The sequence below is a fragment of the Xenopus tropicalis genome, chromosome 9 (assembly GCF_000004195.4).
Source record: "Xenopus tropicalis strain Nigerian chromosome 9, UCB_Xtro_10.0, whole genome shotgun sequence".
Classification (NCBI taxonomy): Eukaryota; Metazoa; Chordata; class Amphibia; order Anura; family Pipidae; genus Xenopus; species Xenopus tropicalis.
The window spans coordinates 56619105-56636282 of NC_030685.2; the positions used below are offsets into that span (position 1 = coordinate 56619105).

The 17178-nt window shown below is 40.7% G+C and overlaps 2 protein-coding genes across 5 annotated transcripts in view; one reads left to right on the plus strand and one right to left on the minus strand.

Annotated features, from left to right (window-relative positions):
* dpepe (dipeptidase E) lies at nucleotides 1-9392 on the minus strand. 4 transcript variants are annotated; one of them, XM_012970425.3, is made up of 9 exons: nucleotides 9199-9318; nucleotides 5869-6010; nucleotides 4831-4919; nucleotides 4033-4107; nucleotides 2456-2535; nucleotides 1731-1904; nucleotides 1371-1430; nucleotides 761-843; nucleotides 1-358 (listed from the first exon to the last, which is right to left on the minus strand). In XM_012970425.3, the coding sequence occupies exons 2-9, from the start codon at nucleotides 5970-5972 to the stop codon at nucleotides 301-303; spliced, it is 723 nt and encodes a 240-aa protein (XP_012825879.1). In that variant the 5' UTR covers nucleotides 5973-6010; nucleotides 9199-9318; the 3' UTR covers nucleotides 1-300.
* acadl (acyl-CoA dehydrogenase long chain) overlaps nucleotides 8790-17178 on the plus strand; it is a 20933-nt gene continuing 12544 nt past the window's right edge. The window contains exons 1-2 of the mRNA NM_001045785.1: nucleotides 8790-9019; nucleotides 15461-15631. Of these exons, the coding sequence (NP_001039250.1) occupies nucleotides 8916-9019; nucleotides 15461-15631 (275 nt within the window). The 5' untranslated portion in view covers nucleotides 8790-8915. The remainder of the gene's footprint in view (nucleotides 9020-15460; nucleotides 15632-17178) is intronic.

A 17178-nucleotide genomic window follows, 5' to 3' on the forward strand; every position in this document is an offset into this window, starting at 1 on the left:
TTTTACTTGCATTTATTTAAGTTACAGCAAGTTTACAAATATTTGTCAAATCTTGTTGCTCATACAGTGGCTTTTAGCATTCATATAAACTATCATGTGATTTATTTAACCGAATCTGCTGCATATTTGGAGTTGCCACTTCTTAGCTTGTATAAGTAGGATACTATAATACAAAAATATTAGATTTATAATAAAACATAACAAACCAATTTACAGGTTGATTTATTCACAGGTCATTTATTGTATATATAATCAAGGAGCAAATAAATGTGGAATTCAGTAAAGCGAGCAATGGCTGATTTAGCCTAAAAGAAAGCTAAAGTCGTGACCAGGTTCATGTTCTGAAGGAGATTTTCCCCTAAAGAATGATATAAAATGAAAGTAATTAATGTGATTTATTAAAATATTATTAAAATATTAGTGCAATGTGCGTTTAGTTATATTTTACTTTATTTGCTGAGCTTCCATTAATTTACAATCCGTTTGTCTAAGGGTCATACATTGTCTCCAGTGCGGGCAATGTGTGAAGTTAATGGGAATTGTAGCCAATTAACTGTTTCCTGTTCTAATCCTATTAGCAGAAGCTAGAATGGGGCATGTTCTCACAGTCTGGGAGAATGTGCAGCCAAACAGAGAACAGTTACATGGTTTTTCTCATAGATACAGTGCTTAATATTAGTCTACGGATTTAGTCATACTAAGCACAATTCCACAGAAAAATCTGCGGCTATGTAAGCCCTTCAGTGTATGTTAGTATTACCTTACAAACAGACGTGCTTTTGTTATACCGAGAAGAGTTGCTTTGTCACCTTCCACTAGCAGTAAGCAACCCTCCCGTAAGCCCTGAAAGAGAAAAACATATGTAAGAAATGAATTGCACAACCTAAACCCATGTTCAAAGGCAGCCCAGCTTCCAGGAAAGTGTTCATTTAATGACTGTCAATATTAAGCAAATTAATTTAGAAAAATTTTAAAAAAGTATTATTGCCCATATCTTATGTTTGGGATTCTACGTGGAACCCCAAAACTTGGACAGTGCTAGATATGGATATATTAGAGCTATACCAAATTGAACTCGGCTACCTGGATCCTGCAGCATTGCAAGACCAAACTTGAGCCAGAAAATATTTTATTATACATGATCTTAATTATTTAAAGGTATTGGTCATCATTACTTGAGTGAAATCCAAAAAAAGGATAATATTAAATTAAATGTATAGATCATTCCTGGTCTCACTGGCTTGTTACTGGGAGAACTCTTAGCTGCTTATCCTGGGCTGAGAAAAAGGAGTATTAAGTAAGTTGTTATAGCCCCATCATAATAATTTTCTCACTCTACTATATCTACAGTACTTGCAAGCAGAACTTACCAGGACAGGAGGAGTATCTAGTTCTTCATGATATTGTGTAATCCGCTGTTCCCTTGTCTCCTACAAACACAAGTTCATAATTAAGGCATAATTTTAATAAAAGTTTATAAATCATTTTTATATTATGCTACTAATTTTGCACGGAAGCATACACAGAACCTTTCAGTCACAGTAAACCCATATCCAGTGCATTTTATAATCTGGCTTATAAATCACAGGGAGATCTTCTGTTCAAAGTGATTAATTGAGCTGACCAATCAGAACTATGGTACAGGGGTCAAATACATCTATGGAACATCTTCTACCATGGGGCAATCTGTCTGAGAATCTAAGCTTTTGTAAAAATGAGCTTGAACATACCCCCATGTGCTTGCTGTTTACATCAGAATCCAGATAGTGAGGATTGATGTTGAAAGGCACCAAGTGAAGGGCTTGCAGAGAAGGCGGGTACACAATTGGCATATCATTGGTTGTGTTGATGCTAACTGTGGCAACATTGGTACCGGCACTGGATCCAATATAAGGAACCCCATCCTGGAAGTAGAGAAATACTTTATCTTTATTATTATGTAAAGTTCTCTAAACATTTTTAATAAGAATAATAAAAATATATACAGCAATACTTTAATTAATTAAACACGCTTTGGAATGGGCATTCTTTGCATTTGTGACCACTTAAGCAGAAATGACTACATGCTGAGCTTACATTCTTTGAACGATCAGAAAAATGATCTGCAAAAAAAGACTGCAATGCTTTTAGCTAGTACAATGGTGGTACAGTCATATTTATTGTGTGCTGGTTAGTATTGTATTGCTAGGGGCCATAGTGAGCAAAAATGCTACACAGGCCATTCTAGTTTGTCCATTTACCGTTTCAGATGATTATTATTCAACCTTATAAATATTTGGGATGGGGGCCAAAATAGATTAAAATGATGAAGAATTTTAAGGGAACTGGAAGCTTCTTTACAGCATGTACAAAACAGTTTTCCCCTTTGAGTTTTGATTTGAGCAGGAGGTACTCAAGGAAAAGAGCAATGACGGCTTTTCTTGTTGGTCTCCTCATGCATTTCAAAATAGGTTACCTCTAATACTCTCTTCCTGATGGCAGCTATCAAGTCACTATCATACAGAGCTTTCAGAAGCCGGAATGTGTTACCTCCACCTGTGGGGATAAAATAAGGGTATGTTTGGCTAATGTTACAAAAGCAAGTTCTACAGCAAACTGACCTAAAACTCCAAATGTAACAACCAGAGCCTATAAAAAGAGACACAAGTCCTTCTGAGAATCATGCCAGGCAAAGGGCGTTTGGCGCCCAAGGCAAGGGTGGCAATCTTCCCCCCCCTCTCCCCACACAAACATATAAACCAGGGCTGTGGAGTCGGAGTCGAGGAGTCGGAGGCAATTTTGGAGTCGGCAAAAAATGACTCCGACTCCTGCTAAATTTAAATGGGAATAAAAAAAAAAAAATAAAGCAAGTTTAAATGTCCCAATTCACAAACAGTCATAATTAATTACTTATCTGCTATAAGAATAAAGCCCAATGCACACAGTGCATAAACGAACACGTTGAGTGATCATGAAGCATGCTTTTCATTGACTGTATGAATGTATAAAATACATTAGCATATTAAAAACAGAGGAGTCGGAGTCGGAAGTATCAGAAACTGAGGAGTCGGAGTCGGAGAATTTATGTACCGACTCCACAGCCCTGATATAAACACTGCCCTACTACACCATTACCCTCTATCTGTAAGAGTTTGTGGTAGGGAAGCTGTTAGTTAAGTGAATTTGGTAACATAAGGTATGTTATAGCTAATCAGGAAAACCATTATCCAAAAAGCTCTAAATTATGGGAAGGCAATGTTAAGTAAATAATTCTATTTTTTTTAAAAAATGATTTCCCTTTTCTCTGTAAAAATACAACTGTATCTTGATCTTGAACTGATTTGCATGAATCCATAATGGTGGCAAAACAATTCTACTGGTTCTACAGATATGGGGCCTGTTATCCAGAATGTGCGGGACCTGGGGGTTTTTGGATAAAGGGATTTTCTGTAATTTGGATCTCCAAGTCTACTAAAAAAATGTAAACATTAAATAAACCCAGTAGGATTGTTTTGTCACTAATATGGATTCATGCAACTTAGTTACCTTCAAGTTCCAGCTACTATGTTAATCTTACAGAGAAAAATGAAATCATTTTTAAAAATTTGAATTATTAATTAAAATGAAGTCTATGGGAGAAGGCCATTTCATAATTCAGTGCTTCCTGGATAACAGGTTTCTGAATAATGGATTCAATACCTTGAGTTCATGTTTAAGTGATTTTTTTAAGGTCTGGACATCCAAATTAAAGAAAGATTAAATGTCCAGAAAACCCCAGGTCGCAAACATTTTGGATAACAGATCCAATACCTGTAGCAGCAGGCCAGGACAACTAGATTTCTCCAAATTACTGTGACCTAAATCCCAATAGGAAAAGATAGCTTGGGACTGCTGAAAAATTAAAACACCCAATAGCTGACCTATAACATGGGCTAAACCAAACAGTCACATTTTTATCATGAGTTTAATTGTGCCACCCAGTTAACTATTTCTTACAGTATAGTACTAGCATGGGAAACAACATTCTGCCACAGACATATATATTGTACTAACCAATGAATATGGCTTCTGCCTTTTTTACAGCATCAACAGGGTCAGGGCTTTCATGCACACTGTCCAAACCATATCCTGGAAAATAAAGATAATACTTATTTCAGTATTCATGTGTCACAAGTTAGGTAAAATAGGTATAAATACTGTATATCAGATGATCCTTATGTTCAGCTATGTACCGGAACATCAGTGAGTACAGGAAAACGTGCTTTGCCACCTATTTAAACAGGACAATTAAGAAAATATCTGACCAATTGCCTGTGGGCCAGTTACATAACAGTGCCTACCTTTTATGTGCCAAGACAAAAACTGGAGCTGGAATAAAATGCTAATTTATCAATTTCTGATTATTTATATAGTGCAGACATATTTCCGCAGCACTTCACAGAGACCATACATCATTTACATCAGTTCCTGTCCCAGAGGAGCTTACAATCTAGTCAGAAGCCAATTAACCTATCTGTATGTTTTTGGAGTGTGGGAGAAAACCAGAGTACACACGCAGACACAGGAAGAACATATAATCTCCTTACCGCAAGCGCTGTGGTTGAGATTGGACTCAGAACCCCAGCTCTGTAAGATTGAAGTACTACCCACTGAGCCACCATGCTGCCCCATTAGTCTAACTGGTCTAAGTATGTTAGCATGATAAAGAGTGGGTGTATACTTAACATTAAAGGGGCCATTTACAATGTACCAAGTAGTGTGCAAGTGCTAAAAAGTCTTTAATCTGCCCTTTTAGCAACCAGTTTAGATATTTACCCATAAGCCAGCAAACGGGCCCCATCACAAACTTACCCAGTGCTTCAAACTTCTGTCTTGCAGTTTTGGCATAGGAGTCTCTGTCATGGAGAGCATACGGAATAAACAGCACGCGTTTCACTTGTCTGGGAGGAAAAAAATATATATATCTTGCTAAATAATTACAACTGCTGGCATCACTGGTGAAGTGATGCAAAGAATGCTGGGAGGTTATCACTACAAAAGGAAGTATGTGTTCAAAGGGAATATTTATTGCAGATCTAGTCTTCCTTTTTTTTTTTTTACAAGGGGTGTTTACCCTAAAGCATACCCCCCAACTGTTCTTCTTCAGCAGTTCCTCTCCATATGCGGCTCCTTGCGCGGTGGTGACAGGCCCTTTTATAAGGTTGTGCCCCATGCGTATTGACGTCATATGTACGCACGGGGCGCAACCTTATAAAAGCACCTGTCGCCACCATATAAGTAGCCGTTTACGGAGAGGAGCTGCTGATGAAGGAGAAGGAGGAGCTTGTTTGGGGGGTACTGTCTCAATTGGGGGCACTTACTATGGGGGTGTTGTGTATAGGGGGTACTGTGTATGGGGGCAATTTGGGGCACTTTCTGTGGGGGGTACTGTCTATGGGGGCAGTTTCTATGGGGGGGCAAAACTGGTACATAGTTATAACAGACTTATAACTGACTTCCTTCTCTCTATATTTGTATTTTATATGTAGGAGTTGCTATATTATTTTCCTTAGGTAGTACAGTATGAGGGTATAGCACAATTTGTGTCTTATCCCACTATTTATAAAAGGAGTGTTTTTTGAAAAAAAAAATGGATGGGGTGTGATAATTGGGGCGTGGCCACAAAAGTGGGCGTGGTGAAAAGAAATTGCCGCGCTGCGCGCACCAAATCTTTTTGTCCCTCTTGACATTTTTCAAATGTTGGGAGGTATGCTAAAGTGACTTGTGGAGGGAGGCCAGAGTGCACCTCCTAATGCAGCATGCACATAGCTTGAATCATTCTCTGCCAGGGTCAGTACTTTGGGTGGTACCAGTGCCAAACAACACAAAAAGCAAGAGCAGAATACTTACGTCCCAAGAAACTTTAGTATGTGCTCTTGGCAGTGCTCCAGATAACCCCCTCCGTGCAATGTGGAGTTAGAAATAAGCAGCAAATGTCTCCTGATCGGCATCATGAATAATGTGTCTGTAGAGTCAGTAGAGAGGCTGGAAGCTGCTGGGACAAGAGGAAGGAGGTGGGGAAAGCTGCTGACTCAGTCGCACAAGACACACGGGAAGAGCTGAGATCTGCAAATCTTACCATAGTCTCATGAGGACAAAGTTTGTGCCACTTGCTACAAGAAACTATGTTATCTGCACAGAGATACAGGTTTTAAAGGTGTGTTAACCCCTTTGTTACCACAGTTCAACTACAAACCTTAAAAAGACAGTATACCCCCTTCTTCAACATACGTTCAATGTAAATGACATGTTGTGAACATACTTTTTGCCTAGTGTTTTAAAGGAGAAGGAAATAATAACTGGGTGGTGCCAAAATGTCAGGCGCCCCCCAATAATTATAATAACTTACCTGATACCAGCACCACATGGCAATCTTTTTCCCTCTTCTTGCAGGGTGCAAATGCGCAATAGAATGAAAAGCCAAACTTTAAAAAGCCAACTTTTTTTTTACTCTACCACGCATGTGTCAGCCCAGGCCTTTGAAGAATAAAGAAGGAAAAAAACACAATCACTCCGTGGTGTTCATACAGAAGTACTCCAGGCCAGTGCAGTTATCTACTAACTGGGATGGGGTATCAGGTATTAATTATAACCACTGGGGGATGCCTTGACAACCACAAGTGAATTTACTTTTCCTTCTTACTGTATTTTAAGCACCAGGCAGGGGATAGAACTGTAGCCACGGGAGGGGGCCCCAGAGGACATAGGGGCCTGGGCCATGGGGTCTGCTACATGGTAGTCCCCCTCCCAAGCCCCTTCTGGCTGCATGTCGCAAACAATATACCTAGTGAGTGGCTTAGCAAGGGGCCAGGGCTGGGGTGGGCATTGGGTAGAACAACTAGGTGCCCTGCAAGATTTTTGTGGGGGCCTGGCTCCTTCTAGTTAAGCCACTTTAATGACCCTTCATGTCAATAATACCCATTTCTGCCCAGACATGCTCCTAGTGAACTTAAAGCTTTGTTTACCTTCTGCTATGCACTGCTCCTTTTGAGTCCAGGGATTGTAAATAGTGGCTACTAAATACCACAGCCATTTTACCAAAACATACTCTATAAGTGCCAGTACAATTATTAAATAAAATAGACAACGGGCATATTAACCATAGTCTTGCCAATATTAACAACATATTATCCCACGGTGTGCAAATAATTACTATAGAAAATGGATAATCTGCACTTATTAACCCCAGAAGTGCTAGTACAGGTATGCAATCTGTTATCTGGAAACCTGTTATCCAGAAAGCTCCAAATTATGGGAAGGTTATCACCCATAGACTCCGTTTTAATCAATTCAAATTTTAAAAATTATTTCCTTTTTCTCTATAATAATAAAACAGTACCTTGTACTTGATCCCAACTAAGATATAATTAATCCTTATTGAAGGAAAAACAATCCTATTGGTTTTTTTTTAATCTTTAAATTAAAGAGATCAAAATTATGGAAAGTCCCCTTATTCGCAATACCCCAGGTCCCGAGCATTCTGGATAAGAGGTCCCTTGCCTGTATATTTACTACAGAAAATGGACAACCAAAGTATTTACCCAAGACATGTTAGTATAATCACATCAGAAATGGCTAATAAGCACTTCATTAACAGACAAGTCATTCAGGTGAATGCTGCTGCTCTCACGCTTCTCTCTCTCTCTGCCTCTCTGTCTCCACCTGGCTCCTTTAAAAGATCCAAGATGGAGATCTAGGATTTTTCCTCAAGGATCAAGGAGCTGAGAAGAATTCAAGACAAGCAGGGCAACATGGCACATTTAAACAGCTATCCGGGACAGTGGGTTGTGAGCTGTATGCAAAACTCCAGGGGGTGGCAAAGTGCCCCCTCCTGTCCCTATCTGTGGACGCCCATGGCTGCCAAACTGTTTTTTCACAAAGAAGTGGTTAAGGCAAAGTAAAATCATGGATTATGGTTAGGTATTTTGGTATTAGCTAATTTAAAAAAATACATATATCCATCAAGGTTTTAGAGGATGCCCATAAAATCTTGTAAAATGTATAATAACTGACTGCGCTGTTCTGCAGTTACTATTGCTGAGTATAATTCTATAACTAGGAACTAGGATAAAGTGCTCAAAAAGAGGCTCCCTGAAGTGAGATTTCATATTGTATATATATATATAATATATATATAGTTTACTGTTTTTGTGTTATTCATTTAAAAAGGAGAATATAGGTATGGCATCCTTTATCTAGAAACCCAATTTCCAGGACTCTCCAAACTATGGAACACCATCTCTCATGCAATCAGATGAGACTTGAGTTATATTACAGAAAAGCCCCTTATCCAGAAACCCCAAGTCCCAAGCATTCCAGATATTAGATGGGAAGAGATGAGACAGGTAAAAGTAGATAAAAATTGTGCAAGTGTCAGAAGGGTGGTTATGGGTTGGAGAAAGCTGAATAGAATAGACAAATATTTTGATTTGTTTAAGCTTATGCATGCTTTGTTATGAAGGTATTGATTAGAGCTATCAATATATGCATAGCTTATGAGAGTTGTCTTAGGGCAACTATAAACATGGGGAAGGGCCAATGGAGAGGGGCAGTGGGAAATAATTTTCAGAGAGATAACAATGTGACAATAGGTGGGAATACACAGGCATAATTAAGCTGCTGATTTGGCCACTTGGGAGTCAGCAGTGCTCACCCTGATGGCCTGTATCCCTGTCGCTGTGTTTGTGTTCTGATCGTTTGGCCCTAGTGGTGTGTATATATATATATATATCTATATCTCGTACTGCCACTAGGAGGCGCTCAATATCCAGAGGAATTGGGCAGCCAGCTGTTAGCCCATCCAGGTTCCAGTCTCCGCCTCCCTATAGAAGTGACTGCTTCCTGCCTAAGTCCTGTCACCTCTGCAAATTCGGTCCGAGCACTGAGTAGTAAGAACAATGGCAGCCCGGCTAAGGTTTTTGGGAAAATCTGTTCAACAGCTAAATGGCATCAGTGGCAAGCATGTCTCTGGTACAGCTAGAGCCGCCTCAGTGCCTGCCAGGTAAGCCAGTGCCCCATTCTACTCCCTGTGTGGTGCAATGGGAATGGCCGCTTTAGCAAGCGTTAGGCTGCTTGCCGGCGGGTGTTTGCCCCCTGCGTGTACATGAACACTTCCTGCCCTTACATTCAGCGCAGCTTTAGTTCCACAATGTTTCCTATGTAATATAAGGGCGTACATACGGGCGGGTTCGCTGCTGGTTTGACAGAGCCTGTGCCTGTGCTCTACCCCTTCAAGCTAAGTGTCTGTGTGACCGGACAGGGTCACCTCGCATTGAGCCGCCTCTTGCTTGTGTTTTTCTCACTCACCCACAGAGCTGAACTTTGCCCCACTTTGCTGGGCTTGAGTCACACACAGGCGGGAGGGGCGGGGCCGGCCGAGTCCATCATCAGGGGAGCTGCTCTGTGCCAGGCATACTATACCAGTTAGCTATTGGCTTCCCCCTCTGTTATTTAGCATTTCATTTCAAATCAAGTGCTTTTATAAGTGTGGTGCATGGGGCAGTTGTCAGTCATAGGCGGAGGGCGACCTTTTTGGTTTTTTCAGTTATTTAGCTTTTTGTTCAGCAGCGCTCCATTTGGTAGTTCAGCAGCTATCTGGTTGTTAGGGTCTTATTTACCCTAGCAACAGGTAGTGGTTTAAACAAGAGATGGGAATATGAATAGTAGTAATAATAATAAATAAATAATAATAAAATTGTAGCCTTGCGTACGATTTGGCTGCGGGGGTCAGTGCCCCCCATTTGAAAGCTGGAAAGAGGCAGAAGAGAAAGGCAAATTATTCAAGAACTATAAAAAAAATTTATTAGGAAGACCAATTGCAAAGTTGCTAGGAATAGGCCATTCTATAACATACTAAAAGTTAACTTCAAAGTGAACCACCATGTTAGATGTGTTTTAGTTAGTTTTATAGAGAGAGAGGCAGTGGGTACTGACATAGAGAATAATTTACCCCTGATGTAAAATGTGAGGATAGCAGAGGTTACTGAGGAATTCCATTATTTTATAAAAGAACAAGTGCTTGTATGCAGGTTAGGGAAGTCTGAGGGGTTGCATTATTTTTAAAATGAAATAAAGAATATAAAAGTTAACTAAGTATTGTGACACAAATGACATCATGAGCACCCTTATAACCAGTGACATCACGAGCACCACTTATAAGGCTATATTTTGCAGGATATATTACACTCTTGTGTATAAACAGTAACATAGTGTAGCAAATGTTATTCCAAGAGCCAATGCAATAGACTAATTTGGCTATCCAATAATTGTGGGAGCTGTGGTTCTGCAGTAGGTGGGGTCCTGTAGGGTGAAATATGAAAAAATATATATTTAAATTAGTACAGTGGGCTAATTTTGGTTTTAAAACAGTTTGGGGTGTCAATAAATATCTTGATATTTGAAATTCATCACAGTATAACATAATCAAAGTTAATGCAAAAAAGCACATGCTCATTTATAACACTTTGGGTACATGATAAAGCACTAATCCTTAAGTAGTACAATATAGCTTACTATACACAACAGAAATCTCCTTTCTGTAAAACCAATGGAGCTTCTAGGAGCACTTGCTCAGCTCGGAGCCTTGTGTTTTTTTGCCTTCATCCTATGCGTTTTTCTATTAAAAACTTTCTTCCATTGCAGACATTATAAATACATGTGCCAATTGCAGTGCAAAAAGCAGCAATACGTATTGTAATTCAGCACCCTATTTTAAAAAACAAAGTTTTTATAACAAATACAGTCTTTCTTTGAAAAATGTATTCAAGCCCATCTTGAGTTGTACACAACAGATTTGCCAGATTGTGTGAAGAAGATGGGAGTGTGAACTCTGGATTGGCGGTTCTAGGTGAGGCTGATCTCTCTAACAGCCGGGAGACCAGTTTCACTAGTAGTGGTGGGGAGGAGAGCAGAGCTAGGCCTAAACAGATGGTGGTTATAGGGGATTCGATCATTAGGAAAGTGGACAGGGTAATCTGTCGAGCGGATCGCTTCAACCGGACAGTTTGCTGTCTTCCTGGTGCCAGGGTTCGGCATGTGGTTGATCGGGTTGACACATTATTGGGAGGGGCTGGGCATGACCCGGCTGTCTTGGTACATATCGGTACTAACGACAAAATGAACGGTAGGTGGGGGACTTTAAAGAGTTCAGGGATCTAGGCTCTAAGATTAGGCAAAGGTCCTCCAATGTAATTTTTTCGGAAATTTTGCCGGTGCTGCGTGCAAGTTTAGGGAGACAGCGGGAGCTTAGGGAGCTAAATGCGTGGCTAAAGTCTTGGTGTAGGAAGGAAGGGTTTGGGTTCCTAGAGCACTGGGCTGACTTTTCCTTGGGGTACAATCTATACAGCCCTGACGGATTGCACCTCAATGGAAGGGGGTCTGCTGTGCTAGGGGAGAGAATGGTTAAGAGGTTGGAGGAGTGTTTAAACTAGACAAGGGGGGGGTGGGTGAGCTAGAATTCCATGGGAAAATTAGTGTAGACGGGGAAGGGGGACTAGCAAAGGGTTGTGGGGGAGGAGTGAGGGGGGCATATAGTTTATCAGATAAGGAGCTTCCGTTACAAGGAAAGCAGTCTCATAATTGCCTTAGCTCTAATTCTCCCTTAGCTAATGTAAACATCAGAGGGAGAAGTAATCATCTCCGCTGCATGCTGGCTAATGCGCGTAGCTTGTCGGGTAAATTAGGGGAGCTGCAAGCTATTGCATGTATTGAAAATTATGATTTAATTGGTATCACTGAGACCTGGTGGGATGATAAATGCGACTGGGCTGCGAATTTAAATGGTTATACACTTTTTAGGAGGGACAGAGAGATTAAAAAGGGTGGAGGGGTTTGTCTTTACGTAAAGTCAGACTTAAAGCCATGTAATAAAGACATTACCAATGAAAACGTTGAATCTCTTTGGGTAGAAATTTCAGTAGGGCTGAAGGTCACAAAGAAAATGATCATTGGTGTATGCTATAAACCACCCCGTATAGATGAGGGGGATGAGGCCCAGCTATTGTTGCAAATGGAGGAGGCTTCAAAACTGGGTCAAGTTGTTGTTATGGGGGACTTTAATTATCCGGACATTGACTGGAGTAATGGGGTCAGAAAAAGCTAGTAGGTTTGTAAATATGCTAAATGACAACTTTTTATTTCAGGCGGTTCAAGAACCCACTAGGAATGACGCTATTTTGGACCTGGTGATTTCTAATAATAATGAACTCATCTCTAACATTTGTGTGGGTGAGCATTTGGGGAACAGTGATCACAACATGGTCTCCTTTGAGATAATGCTGCAGAGACAGCGCTATAAGGGAGTAACTAAAACGCTTAATTTTAGACGTGCAGACTTTGCCAGTATAAGGGCATCTCTGCAATGTGTCAACTGGGAAAGGCTTTTCATGGGGTTAGACACAGAAGGAAAATGGAACATCTTTAAAACATTGCTTTGTAGGTATACACAACAGTATATCCCCCTTGTAAGCAAGGAGAGGCATCGCAAAGCAAAACCTTTATGGCTGAATAAAAGTGTTATTGTAGAGGTTGATAAGAAAAAACGTGCTTTTAGGGCATTCAAGTTAGCTGGGACAGCAGAAACTTTCATCAGGTACAAGGAAGCAAATAAAGCATGCAAAAAAGCTATCAGGCAAGCTAAAATAGAAATGGAAAGGGATATTGCTGCTAGGAGTAAAAAGAATCCTAAATTATTTTTTAATTATGTGAATAGTAAAAAAATGAAGCAAGAAGGGGTGGGAACTTTATTATCACGGGGGGGTAAGTTGGTTGATGAGAACGGGGAAAAAGCTGAAATTTTGAACTCTTATTTTTCATCTGTCTATACATCTGAGGAGCCAGATAATGAAGGCTTCCCTTGTAATATGCCCAGTTCTAGTAATTTAGCTACTGGCGCATGGGTCACTCGGGAGGAAATTCAAAAGAGACTTGAACATGTAAAGGTAAACAAAGGTCCAGGGCCGGATGGGATTCATCCCAGGGTATTATATGAGCTGAGCACTGTGATTGCCAAACCTCTTCACATAATTTTTCAGGATTCATTGAGGTCTGGCATGGTGCCAAGAGACTGGCGGATTGCTAATGTGGTGCCGTTATTTAAAAAGGGATCCCGTTCTCAGCCTGAAAACTATAGGCCTGTTAGTCTGACATCAGTAGTAGGAAAACTTTTGGAAGGGGTAATAAGGGATAGGGTACTTGAATACATTGCAGTTCACAATACTATTAGTTTGTGCCAGCATGGTTTTATGCGTAACAGATCTTGCCAGACTAATTTAGTCGCCTTTTATGAGGAGGTGAGTAGGAACCTTGATGCTGGAATGGCAGTTGATGTCATCTACTTGGACTTTGCTAAAGCGTTTGATACAGTACCTCACAGAAGGTTAATGATCAAATTAAGGAATATTGGCCTAGAACATAATATTTGTAATTGGATAGAGAACTGGCTGAAGGATAGAGTACAAAGAGTGGTTGTAAATGGAACATTTTCTAATTGGACCAGTGTGGTTAGTGGAGTACCGCAGGGGTCAGTCCTTGGGCCTTTGCTTTTTAACTTGTTTATTAATGACCTGGAGGTGGGCATAGAGAGTACTGTTTCTATTTTTGCTGATGACACTAAATTGTGCAAAACTATAAGTTCCATGCAGGATGCTGCCGCTTTGCAGAGCGATTTGACAAAATTAGATAACTGGGCAGCAAACTGGAAAATGAGGTTCAATGTTGATAAGTGCAAAGTTATGCACTTTGGTAGAAATAATATAAACGCAAACTATCTACTGAATGGTAGTGTGTTGGGGGTTTCCTTAATGGAGAAGGATCTAGGGGTTTTTGTTGATAACAAGTTGTCTAATGCCAGGCAGTGTCATTCTGTGGCTACTAAAGCAAATAAAGTGCTGTCTTGTATAAAAAAGGGCATTGACTCAAGGGATGAGAACATAATTTTGCCCCTTTATAGGTCCCTGGTAAGGCCTCACCTTGAGTATGCAGTGCAGTTTTGGGCTCCAGTCCTTAAGAAGGATATTAATGAGCTGGAGAAAGTGCAAAGACGTGCAACTAAACTGGTTAAGGGGATGGAAGATTTAAAGGAGAAGGAAAGGCTAAGTCACTTGGGGGTGCCAAAATGTTAGGCACCCCCAAGTGACTTAGAACGCCTACCTTGTACCCCGGGCTGGTGCCCCTGTACGGAGGGAACAGCACCAGCCCGGGGTAGCTGCCGGCGCTTCCTCCTTCCTCCTCGCTTGCGCGCGCATGCGCAGTAGAGTGAAAAGCCGAACTTAAACATTAAAGTCGGCTTTTCACTCTACTGCGCATGTGCCGGCCAGCGGATTTCGCCGGCAGCGCGCAAAGGAAGGAGGAAGCGGTGTCTACAGGTGCCCCGGGCTGGTGCTGTTCCCTCCGTACAGGGGCACCAGCCCGGGGTACAAGGTAGGCGTTCTAAGTCACTTGGGGGTGCCTAACATTTTGGCACCCCCAAGTGACTTAGCCTTTCCTTCTCCTTTAAGCTATGAGGTGAGACTGTCGAGGTTGGGGTTGTTTTCTCTGGAAAAGAGGCGCTTGCGAGGGGACATGATTACTCTGTACAAGTACATTAGAGGGGATTATAGGCAGTTGGGGGATGTTCTTTTTTCCCATAAAAACAATCAACGCACCAGAGGTCACCCCTTTAGATTAGAGGAAAGGAGCTTCCATTTGAAGCAGCGTAGGTGGTTTTTCACGGTGAGGGCAGTGAGGTTATGGAATGCCCTTCCTAGTGATGTGGTAATGGCAGATTCTGTTAATGCCTTTAAGAGGGGCCTGGATGAGTTCTTGATCAATCAGAATATCCAAGGCTATTGTGATACTAATATCTACAGTTAGTACTAGTGGTTGTATTTATAGTTTATGTATGTGAGTGTATAGATTGGTAGGTGTGGGTTGGGTGTGCTGGGTTTACTTGGATGGGTTGAACTTGATGGACACTGGTCTTTTTTCAACCCTATGTAACTATGTAACTATGTAACATGACCAGGCACATTCCTATAAATTACATTACATTTAAATGTAAAAATGAGTTTGAGAGCAACACAAGCATAAAAAAAGTTCTCGGGGGTGCCAAATACGGGCTATTTGGTGGTTTTGTTTGGCAATACACCTGGTTTTTATGCAAACAAAACTTGCCTCCAAACCACCAACATCCAAGGGGTTGGTGAGCAACACGTTGTTCCCGAGCCACTGGTTGTGCATTTCTGCTATAGAGAAAGCAGACCCGGCTGCAGGTGGTCCAGGAGTGTAGAGAGCCCTGGGCTTCCCTACTAAATGAGCTTTTTCAATGTATTTTAGCAAAACAGGTCTTCTGGAAAAAAATTTTGGGGGGGGTTAGGGATAAGATCTTTTTACTTTGAGGCCTAGGTACATCTAGTTAAAGATACATAAATGATCACACTTGTGACTGTTTTTTTTTTTTTTTTAGGTACCAGCACACCCAGCCCAAATCCAGTGATGAGAGGCCACGCTTAGAAACTTCTCAAGCCAAGTCTTTAATGGACATAGGCACAAGGCGCATCTTTAGCTCAGACCATGACATCTTCAGAGAAAGCGCAAGAAAATTCTTTCAGCAGGAAGTGGTCCCCTACCATGCTGAGTAAGTAGTCCGTGTCATACATAATACTGTGCATTGGCTTATATTGGGCAAATTACACATTCGGTACATTATATTGTAACTGCACATAGCACAATTTTAAAGTCTGGCTTGACGGTGTTGTATTGTTGAAAGAGTAAGTCTTGTTACATACGCCATGCTCAAACACAAAATGGCCAGTCTCTTTTTGTAACAGTGCATGACACTCTAAGGGGCACATTTACCAATCCACGATCTGTCCGAATGCATTTTTTTCGCAATGATCGGTACTTTCGTAAATTGTCGCGACTTTTTCGTAGCCATTACGATTGCTTCGCAAAATGTCGCAACTTTTTCGTAGCGCTACGACTTGCGCGAAAAGTCGCAACTTTTTCGCAGCTTTCGCGCCGAGTACGAAAGTTTCGGATTCATTCAAGCTTCAGTATCGTGACTTTTCTTGGACCAGGTTGGAGCTGCAGAGTGCCATTGAGTCCTATGGGAGGCTTCCAAAATCATGCTAAGTCTGAAAGTTTCGCCGCCGCTTACGAGCGCTCAATACGAAAAAGTTGCGACAAGATACGAGCGAATCGTAATGGCTACGAAAAAGTCGCGACTTTTTGCGCAAGTCGCGACTTTTTGCGCAAGTCGTAATGGTTATGAAAAAGTCGCGACAATTTACGAAAAGTCGTAACGGCGACGAAAAAATCGCAAAAAATACAAAAAAGTCGCAAAATGTTCGTTTTCCAATCGGAATTTTTCCGATTCGGATTCGTGGGTTAGTAAATCAGCCCCTAAGAGTTCATAACATTTATATAAGATAAATGTAATGGGAAAATGTATTTGCAGAAATAAAAAATGTTTTATGTTTCCCCATCAGAGTTTAAAAAACAGCTTTACAGGTATGAGACCTTTTATACACGTATAGGACCTGTTATCCAGAATGCTCCGGACCAAGAGTATTCCGGATAAGGGGTCTTTCCATAATTTGGATCTTCATACCTTAAATCTACTAAAAAACCAATGAAACATTAATTAAACCCAATAGGATTGTTTTGCATCCAGTAAGGATTATTTATATTTTAGTTGGGATCAAGTGCAAGGTACTGTTTTATTTTTACAGAGAAAAAGGAAATCAACTAAAAAAAAGAGAAAAAATTTTGATAAAAATGGAGTCTATGGGAGATGGACTTTCTGTAATTCGGAGCTTTCTGGATAACGGGTTTCCAGATAATGGATCCCATACCTGTATAGAAACCACATATCCAGAAAGCTATGAATGACAGGAAAGCTATCTCCAACAGAGCAAATAATTCTTAGTCTTTAATATTATTTCCTTTTTCTCCATAGTAATAAAACAGTACTGTGCACTTGATCCTAACTAAGCTGCAGAAATCCAAAGTGGTGGCAAAACAATCCCGGCTGCCAAACAACAGTTGCTTTGTGAGGCTACAGTTTTGTTATTATTGTTACTTTTTACTACTTATTTTTCTATTTAGCACCTCTCCTATACATATACCTGTCTCTCATCCAAACCACTCCCTGGTTGCTAAGGTAACTTGGACCCTGGCAAC

Excerpts from the sequence above, each read along its gene's own strand:
- dpepe (XM_012970425.3), bottom strand. The coding sequence starts at position 5,972 with ATGATGCCGATCAGGAGACATTTGCTGCTTATTTCTAACTCCACATTG. Across the intron at positions 4,108-4,830 it reads ACAGAAGTTTGAAGCACTGG|GATATGGTTTGGACAGTGTG; the intron begins GTAAGTTTGTGA and ends TTTATTTTCCAG. Across the intron at positions 1,431-1,730 it reads TAAACAGCAAGCACATGGGG|GAGACAAGGGAACAGCGGAT; the intron begins GTATGTTCAAGC and ends TTGTGTTTGTAG.